The 9,471-nt window shown below is 35.4% G+C and overlaps 1 protein-coding gene and 2 long non-coding RNA genes across 12 annotated transcripts; 1 reads left to right on the top strand and 2 right to left on the bottom strand.

Moving 5' to 3' along the window:
- Window positions 1-295: 295 nt before the first annotated feature.
- Window positions 296-7,403, top strand: LOC129917830 (uncharacterized). 4 transcript variants are annotated; one of them, XR_008772877.1, is made up of 6 exons: window positions 296-1,039; window positions 1,103-1,528; window positions 5,924-5,978; window positions 6,059-6,264; window positions 6,338-6,756; window positions 6,821-7,403. It is a non-coding gene; the product is annotated as an uncharacterized LOC129917830 (long non-coding RNA). The 4 variants fall into 4 exon arrangements; XR_008772878.1 differs by having other exon boundaries at window positions 302-1,213; window positions 1,298-1,528; window positions 6,821-7,400; XR_008772876.1 differs by having other exon boundaries at window positions 316-1,528; window positions 6,821-7,395.
- Window positions 4,594-5,893, bottom strand: LOC129917828 (uncharacterized). Of its 7 annotated transcripts, XR_008772870.1 has the most exons (4): window positions 5,564-5,627; window positions 5,460-5,493; window positions 5,021-5,371; window positions 4,594-4,960 (listed from the first exon to the last, which is right to left on the bottom strand). It is a non-coding gene; the product is annotated as an uncharacterized LOC129917828 (long non-coding RNA). The 7 variants fall into 7 exon arrangements; XR_008772874.1 differs by lacking the exons at window positions 5,460-5,493; window positions 5,564-5,627 and adding an exon at window positions 5,737-5,893; XR_008772873.1 differs by lacking the exon at window positions 5,460-5,493 and having other exon boundaries at window positions 5,564-5,647.
- Window positions 7,404-7,830: 427 nt separating the features above from the next.
- On the bottom strand, window positions 7,831-8,496 carry LOC129919156 (uncharacterized). The gene has a single exon (XM_056000004.1). It carries the CDS (start codon window positions 8,494-8,496, stop codon window positions 7,831-7,833), a length of 666 nt encoding a protein of 221 aa, XP_055855979.1.
- Window positions 8,497-9,471: the final 975 nt, after the last annotated feature.

Raw genomic sequence — 9,471 nt, 5'->3', positions numbered from 1 at the left:
TTTGGAGGTAAATGGTACTCAGAGGAAACAAAAAAACTCACACTTCGCGTTGACCACTAGGAACCTGATTTTGTTATCACTTACAAGAATATAATTATGTTTAAGAAATTGCAAATTTAAAAAAATTATATAAATTCAGAAAAAAGTAATTATTTAACTTGAACGCCAAAAAAAAAAAATTTTTTATAAATAAGGACAACCACAAACTCTTAATTTTTAAAGGGTCCCAATATTTTTGGACCTGGGATGAAACTTGTGAAAAGTTTATTTCCTTTCTTTGGTTAAAGTTCTGTTTCGTTTTGTTTTTTGTAACTCACTGTGACCTCGTTTTTCTTTTAGTGTGTAAGTAATTGTTTTCATTTGTTTTTTTGTTACAGGATTGTGCATCTACGGACCGGCACTCAAGTGAGACGGGGTGCTCCGATGGACGGAACCAGACTGCGGAAGGGATGGCTCAGACTCCTCAGTTCTCATCCAAATCCTTCAAAAAAACTTTGGGTTATGGGTGGTACAGGAGTCCGCTTTCAACAAAAATAGCTCAAAAATAATTTTATTTTTATTTTATTTTTTTAATGGTGCGGCGGCCCAGTCCTTGTACGTTAATCTGGGACCGCCAAAAATTAACCACTTTTATTATTTTAGTAAAAAATATATATTTCCCTGGTTCACCCACAAAAAATTGAAGCAAATTAACTTCAGAAAAACAGTTTAATAGTATTTAGATTTCGGTTACAACTTTTCACTATTTCTTAATTTTATTTTATTTTAACGCAAATAAATTTTATTTCAATTTAGTTTGGTTTAATATTTTTATTCTAAAAAAACTAGCAGCTTTAGCTCAACCGATCTGTATCTTGCTCAACTTTCGAATGACCCGAGTTCAGCGAGATGTCAAAAGCCCGATCTTAAAGGAGAAAAATAGAGGAAACCACTTTGACATTTGGCGGAGTACCTCCAAAAATTGGTACCGCATGTTAAATCTAACTGGACAAACATCACCCGATTCACATCTCTCAATATAAACCTTATATACACTCTTGTAAGTATTGGTGAGCATTTCTATATCCCCCCTTTCTATCTTCGAATTCGAACTTAATTATAGGGCACGTTCAGAAAAAGGGAAATTACCTTGTTGCAACCATCGACCAATAGATGGCTATTGTAAGGTTAAGGGTGTGACTATATTGGCTTATTGGAGGTTTAAGTTTGGTTTGTACGTAAAACAGCAAGTCTAACCGGTGACATGAACATAGACAAAAAGTATGTATAGAATAATTAAAAGAACTAATTTGAGCAGCCTTCGGACTCGCTTCTGAGCCGAAATCGGACTCAGCTCCGCCCGAGTCGGAGCGGATTCGGACCGAGGTCGGACTTGTTTGCTTGAAGGGTAGGCATCAATCGGCCCATTCAACTCGACCCTCATGTAACCATATAAAGTACGAAGTCTGAACAATGGTTGATCGGTGTCAGTCCATAGACTATAATTTATTAAACATCAAATTCGAACATGGCAAATTCAACATGGCAGGTAGGTAATAAAAAATTATTGTTTTGTTTATTTTTTTTTGTTACAAATTATTATTTATAAAACTAATATTAATTATTTTGTCTTTTTCAACATTACGTCCTTAGTTTCACAAGCGCGGAGAATAGAACTTCAAAAAATTCTCCAAGCTAGCAATTGTTCTTTTGCGTTTATTCAAGAAACTCATTTCTCGAATAGACACAGAATAGAAATACAAAACTATCACACTTTAAGAAATGACAACCACCAGGGGGTAGCCCTGCTCATCAAAAATAACATTGAATACGAGCTGGTGGACTATCACTCAACAAATTTTCCTTCGCTTTTCGTCACCATCAAACTGAAAATTGATAATTCACCCAAAACACTTCTACTAGGGTCGGTATACTTCCCCACGAACTCCCCCCCTGCACAATTTACCTCAGAACTCAACGCTATTGAAGCCCTCTCCAACAGATTTGATGGTTCAATTATAGGTGGTGACCTCAATGCTAGGAGTACCAATTGGGGGGACCACACCCACAACCTAAACGGTAAGACGCTTGAATCATGGTTACAAAACTTCAATCCATCCCTAGCCAACTTCACATCGGATACACCCACCTTTCCCAGAGGACCATCTTTTTTGGACCACTTTCTCATATCCAGTCATCTAATTAACCACTTCAATAAAAACTTCTCATTGAAAACCCTTCCCACCTTTACAGAGCACTGCCCCCTACTTCTGTGCATAAGTATTGGAGAAGCAAACATCTGCCTGCGTGAGGAGCACTCACTCAGATCATTTAAAAATACCAATTGGCAGTCCTTCAGAAACCAATTAGATAGCAACCTCCTTCAACTTTTTCCCCCAGCCACCTCCTGCCTACCCAATACCGACATTGATAAATACATATCACATTTTAATCAAACACTCATTACCACCCTAGAAAGAAACTCCACAAGCTCTTCCATCTCATTCAACAAGTACAAGAACTTACCCCCTGAAATCGAAAACCTCTATAAAGTCAAACACCAGTGGCAAAGGCGTTTAAAAAATATATTCCACAGATCCCTTAACAGAATCAGTCCAGCATATAGAGAGTTATCATCCCAGATCGCCTTATTAAACAACATTGTTAAGCAAAAAGTAAACATCTGGTTAAACAAGGAACTAAGTGACAGACTTTCCAAAATTAAGCCTGGCCCATGGGCCTTTAAAGAGGCGTTCGGGATCTTGGGCAAAAAGAAAAAATTTCATTGCAATAAAGTGGTCGTTAATAATGAGACCTTCACCAGCGAAGCAAAAATCGTTGAATCTTTCGAAAAACACTTTACTGACGTGTACAAAGAAAGAGTGCCGCTATTCAACATAAACATAAACACCACGCAAAGAGCCCAAGAGTCCGCTAACTCAGTGGCTCTAAACACACCGGAACACATTTTCCTATTCAATTCCGAAAACTCTGCACTGAACCCTATTGCACCCCATATTTTTACTGACCCTGATTCTGTGAAGAACCTGCTTAAGCTTCTAAGACCAAAAAAATCGTCCGGGCCGGACAACATTTCTAATTACTTTCTGAAAAAAATTTCAAATCAAGCGGTTAACTTCCTAACAATTCTATACAATAATTGCATTAACAATGCCTACTTCCCCAGCCTCTGGAAAACAGCTAGGATCCTGCCTATAGTTAAAAAACAAAACAATTTTGACATTAACAATTATAGACCGATTTCCCTACTTTCCAACACCGGGAAAATACTCGAAAGAATAATCCTGAACAAAATGAATTGCCCGCTAGACAACCCCATATATTTCCTATTCAATTCCGAAAACTCTGCACTGAACCCTATTGCACCCCATATTTTTACTGACCCTGATTCTGTGAAGAACCTGCTTAAGCTTCTAAGACCAAAAAAATCGTCCGGGCCGGACAACATTTCTAATTACTTTCTGAAAAAAATTTCAAATCAAGCGGTTAACTTCCTAACAATTCTATACAATAATTGCATTAACAATGCCTACTTCCCCAGCCTCTGGAAAACAGCTAGGATCCTGCCTATAGTTAAAAAACAAAACAATTTTGACATTAACAATTATAGACCGATTTCCCTACTTTCCAACACCGGGAAAATACTCGAAAGAATAATCCTGAACAAAATGAATTGCCCGCTAGACAACCCCATAGACCCGATACCCGACTTCCAATTCGGGTTCCGCAGAGGACACTCCACCCTCCATGCGCTAACCAAATTTCAAAACGATATCATCTTAAATCTGAGAGAAAAAAGATGCACAGTCGCCTGCTCTCTCGATGTTGAAAAAGCCTTCGATAGCGTATGGAGGGTGGGGCTTATCTCTAAACTCGTATCAATTAATCTTCCTAGTTACATCTACAATATTCTGCACAGCTTTCTATCTAATAGAACTTTCTTCGTACAAATTCAAGGGACAAAGTCGAACCCCCGAAGCTGCGACAGTGGCGTCCCGCAAGGGTCAATATTGGGCCCACACCTATACAACATCTTTATGCACGACTTCCCCCATATATGGTCAGAAAATAATTTGGTCTCAACCGGTCTCCTTTACGCCAACGACACCATCGCGTACTCCAACCACGAATATCCACTAGTAGCTCTACACCACCTCGAAAAACACATCGGGGTCATAAACGACTATTACAACACCTGGGGTATCAAGCTGAATGTCCCAAAATCAGAACTGATTTGCATCAGAAACGCGAGTGGTAAAGGTCCAATTGGAGTAGTAAGGGAAAGCAAACATCTCACACTAAACGTCAACGGTTGCCCAATCCAAGTTCAAAATAAGTTGAAATATTTAGGAATCAACTTCAACAATCTATTTAAATTTAATTATCATGCTAAACTCACCATTGAAAAGACCAGAAAAGTCTCCAACATGCTGATGCCCTTTTTCAGGCACAGAGCCTTAAACAAAAAATCCAAACTACTGTTTTATAAAACATTAGTTAGACCAGTAATGACATACGGGTTTCCAATATGGTTTACCATCTCTCCCTCGGTAGCCCAAAATATGGAAATCCTTGAAAGAAAACTTCTTAGGCTCTGTGCTGGTAAAAACTTTGAGACCCGGACCAAAAGATTCTCAAATAACTTTATTTACAGCGACACAAATACTGTCCCGCTGATGAGATACGTCTCGCTTCTCATGAAAAAAACAATTTCAAACTTTGAACAATCCGAAAACGACTTAATAATACATTCCTTAGCATCCCAGACTGGGTCCTCTTGGGACGGCGTTGGTTATCTGTCACCACTCGGAATACTCTCAGTGGATCTTGACGCTCCAGTGTTAGAACCTTTAGAGTTCTATAACAGGGCCATCCCAAATCAAAATCGCGGATAATTATCCATTCGCCACTTGCGTCCCGCGATTCACTACAGTGTACGTTGGGGGAACCCCTTTTCTACCTATAAAATTATTAAAAATAAGTTACCAAAATTCTCTAAAGATTGGCCGACAGTACTTACTTAAAAATACTAGAATAAGTATCATTTAGTTATCTTCTAATTGAAATAAAATACAATTCAAGTATTTATCAAACAATATATAACAGGTATTATTATAAAATAAATAATTACAAAATCACCAATGTAAAAGACAATTAAATGAACAACAAATCAAAAGTAAAAATATTTTATAAAACAAATAATTGTAATAATCAATGTTATCTGTCATTCATTATCTTCATTAATGAAGTTTCTTTTTTTTCTTTTGTAACACCCTCTGTGTATCTATGTTTATCTCGTCTCGTACACAACAATCGAAGTATAAATGTGTTCCCCGATAAATGCCTTTTTCCTCCATGTTAATAATATTCACTAAAAAGAAAAAAAAAAAAAAAAACAAATAAATAATGAATCTAAGGGCGTACTCGCTCTTATAAACGAAAATGTTAACCTAACATACAATGTATTCACAAGAATCTGACTGAGCTCTCGCTCTAACAAAAAAAAAAAAGAAAATGTATATTTGTATTCCGTACATACTATGTATATTCGTATCTCACAAACCTAACAAATGTTCAAGGCATTCTATCGTAGGGTTAGTTTGTAAGGTATCTGTAGTTTTTTTATTGTATATATGTATCCTAGTTTATTGGAGGGTGACAAAACGTCACACAGTTAACGAAAACAAAACTCTCTGTCATGAGCAAGAGTAGAAAAAAGAAAAACATTTTACTGACCGCCATGAGGCAAACATTGTATTCATTTTCATTACAAAGCAACTGAAAGAGCAGGCAATACATTATAGCCGCCAGTTTAACTTAAGTAAAGTAGTAAAGAATTGTTATTTTTAGACTAAGACAGCAACTGTAACCTAAAAGACTCAATAAAGAAATTCAATTCAAATTCAAATTTTGTCTTTTTCAGGTTTTAAGTTATGCTTCCAGGTGGAGTTTTCATCGATGGATGTCGTCACAAGTGGGTAAGTTTGTTTTTCATTTCTATCTTAGGAATTGTTTACATTGTTTACATTTCTTTTCTAATCTTTCTTTTTCATTCTAGGTTGCTTAACTTGACTGGAGGCAGTTCGCCAGGCGTCCGCAACAAAATTTGCTACTTATTGGGATATATTCCCAATAAGGAGTAAAAATAAACGAAGTGAAGTCGGTCGCCTGGAACATAAAAAAAAACTTGTGGATGGTTATGCTCTAGGCGGTCGCAGAAAAAAACTACTATACTTCCTATACCGGAATGCAACGCAGGTAAAGGTATGTAACGGCACATTTCCCTTTTAAATTAATTTCCCTCTTTGATTAATTTTGTTTGTTTGTTCGTTTTCAGCATCATCAAGTGTGACGTTCAGCATCAACGAAAGGTAAATACTATCCGCCATGGTGTCCAAGTTGGGATAGTAAATAAATTAAAGAACAAATAAGAACCGAAAAAACTACAAAACAAAACAAAACGGATATACCAAAAACAACAGAAAAATGGGTATGGATCATCGGCATAAACAGGACCATAAAAGTGAGTGACTACTGAGTCATTTACATTCATTCAATTCAGGTACGTACATCATTTTGTCTTATTTTAAGTTGCATTTGTGGATTTAAAGTTTTGTTTCTTTTCATTATTTTTTTTTATGCGCTGTGGGGAAAAACCCACGATTGAAGAAGGGCACAAAAAAAAAAGGTGTCAAGGTATAGTCAACTTTTTTTTTTTTTTCTTTCCAACACCCATCCGACGCCGCTTCAGTAAAGGTTAGTACCTTTTTTTTTTTTTTTCAACGTATTCAAACCTAATACTTTTTTTTTCTTTTTCCAGGTTGCATTTAGAGTGATATGGGGACAAAAGTCATCGATATTGAATTGCGAATCATATTTACAACAAATTTTACTGCACATATTATAACTGGTGAGTGTTTTAAGTATTTTATTCACATATTCTGGTATTAGGTGATATTATATAAGTAATTTAAACATGCAAAACATCTAATTTAGTAAACAAATTGTAATAAATATATAAATAAATAATTGTGGTAAAAAAAATAAAACTTAAATCTAGTATCACAGTTTTGTAAATAGTCAAGTAACTAAAAAATAAAAAAAAATAAGTATCACAGATTAGAAAAAAGTAAAAAAGAACTATCTAAAACTATCTAAATAAAAGTAAATATCACAGTTTAAGAAAAATATAATTAACTAAACTACAATTAAACTAAAATTAAGTAAATATCACAGATTATAAAAAAATTAACTAAATTATAAGTCTTTAAAATTCATTATCAAAAATTTATAAAATCACAGATGCTTAATAGTTTTATCACAGTACATAAGTATATAATTTAAATTCTAATCAATACATATAACAAAATATCGATAAATAACATTAAGTAACATAAGTAAAACTAATCTTAAGCATGCAGTTAATAAAATTTATAATAAAACATAAAATTTCTTTGTTTTTATCAAACATTTTCAGGTACTTTTTAGATTTTCTTAGATTTCGGTTATTGCCTTCACTTTTTCTTAAAATTGGGTTTCTTTACGTTTGAAAATTGTTAGAAATCGGCAAATTTTCCGAAATCGGTTTTCGAACTTCAGATTAAAAATCTTTTTAGCTCGGTTGATTAACAAATACGTTTTTATTTAGTTAACAACAATTAGAACACAATATAAATCAATAAATAGAACAATAAAATAAATAATAAATTCATGCAACATAAATGGAAACAAATAAATAAATAAATAATACTTAGGGACGGTAATAAGGAATGCAACACAATTTTAAAAATAGTTTTTACTCGCGTTTTCGAAACTTAAAGTTAATTTTGCTCATTGTTTTAAATCTTTTGCGTGAAATACTCCAATTTTTTTGCCATTTAAGTTTTCTAATTCGTACATATTGTTTCCAATTTGTTTAATTATTCGGCATTTAACATATTTCGGCGAAAGTTTCGATGACAAATATTTTGAAGAATCACTTAATATGAAGTTTCTTCGGTAAACTTGTCCAGGCACATATCTTGTATTTTTCGTTCGGACATTGTAAATTTTCGCCGATTTCTCATTTGCTTTTGAAATATTTTCACGAATTTGATTTCGAATACATTGCAATCGACTTTGTCGGGGAAGAATTAACAACTCGTTGTCGTCCATCGCGTTCAACTTTTTCGCAAGTTCATAACTACTACCGTGCATCATCATATTAGTGCCAAATAAGGCATAATATGGGGATACACCAGTAGCACTATCAACTGCACTCCTTAACGCACACGCTATATCGCTAAGATGCGTATCCCATTCTCGTTGATCGTTTTTAAGGTATGATCGGACAACGGCTAACAACGAGCGGTTAACTCTTTCCGACGCATTCGATTGCGGTGAATAAAAAGCTGTTTTAAAATGCCTTATTCCGTATTTGCTTATAAGATTTTGGAACTCTTTTCCGACGAATTGTTTTCCATTATCAGAATGGATTATGTTCGGAACTCCAAACATATTGAAAACATCTTCCTTCAAAAATTTTATCACTTTCGAAGAAGTTGCATTTCTTAAGGCTTTTAGTAATACAAATTTGGACAGATGATCTAAAACAACGAAAACATACGCATTTCCTAATTTTGACCTAGGATAAGGCCCTAAAAAGTCAATGTATATTTTTTCGAAAGGACGATTACTACAATAGGAAGTTACAATTGGGGGACGGGCTACTTGATTTGACGCTTTACATAGCTTACACACACTACAATTAGAAACATATACGCGAACATGCACAGTCATATTAGGCCAGTAGAAATATTGTCTAATCCGGTCTAAAGTTTTGGCTATTCCACCATGAGCAGCCTTAGGGGGATCATGGGCCCTACTTATGATTTCTTCTGTCAGACCTGACGGAACCCAAAGAAGCCAAGAATGCTCTAGCATCTCTTCTTCACCTAACTTTCTGAAAGCTTTCTTATAAACGTATCTATCTTCAATTTTTAAGTCGGGAAGCTCGTCGGGGCGATTATATATCTCTTCTATGAGATCTAAATATTCTTCGGACTGGAATTCTACAGAATCCAAGTCGATCAAGGAAGCAACATCATCAAGAGCCAGAGAATCTACGTGTACCCGAGAAAGAGTATCCGCGTACTACGTGTTGGCTACCTTTACGGTGCTGTATGTCGAAGACATAGGCCTGTAACGACAAACTCCACCTGGCAAGTTTCCCACTTAGGTCTTTCATACTCATCAGCTATTGAAGACTGGAGTGATCCGTAATGACCGTGAAGTCCATGCCTTCGACATACGGCCTGAATTTCTTCACAGCCATCACTGCTGCCATGCACTCCTTCTCGGTCACACTGTAGTTTCTCTGACTTTTGTTAAATTTTTGGGAAAAATACGCGATTGGGTATTCTTCTCCCTCATCGTCTACTTGCGACAATACCGCCCCTATACCCGCGTCTGAAGCATCGCACTGGATATAAA

This window comes from Episyrphus balteatus, chromosome 4, assembly GCF_945859705.1.
Source record: "Episyrphus balteatus chromosome 4, idEpiBalt1.1, whole genome shotgun sequence".
Lineage (NCBI taxonomy): Eukaryota > Metazoa > Arthropoda > Insecta > Diptera > Syrphidae > Episyrphus > Episyrphus balteatus.
This window is presented reverse-complemented; position numbering and strand designations above follow the sequence as displayed.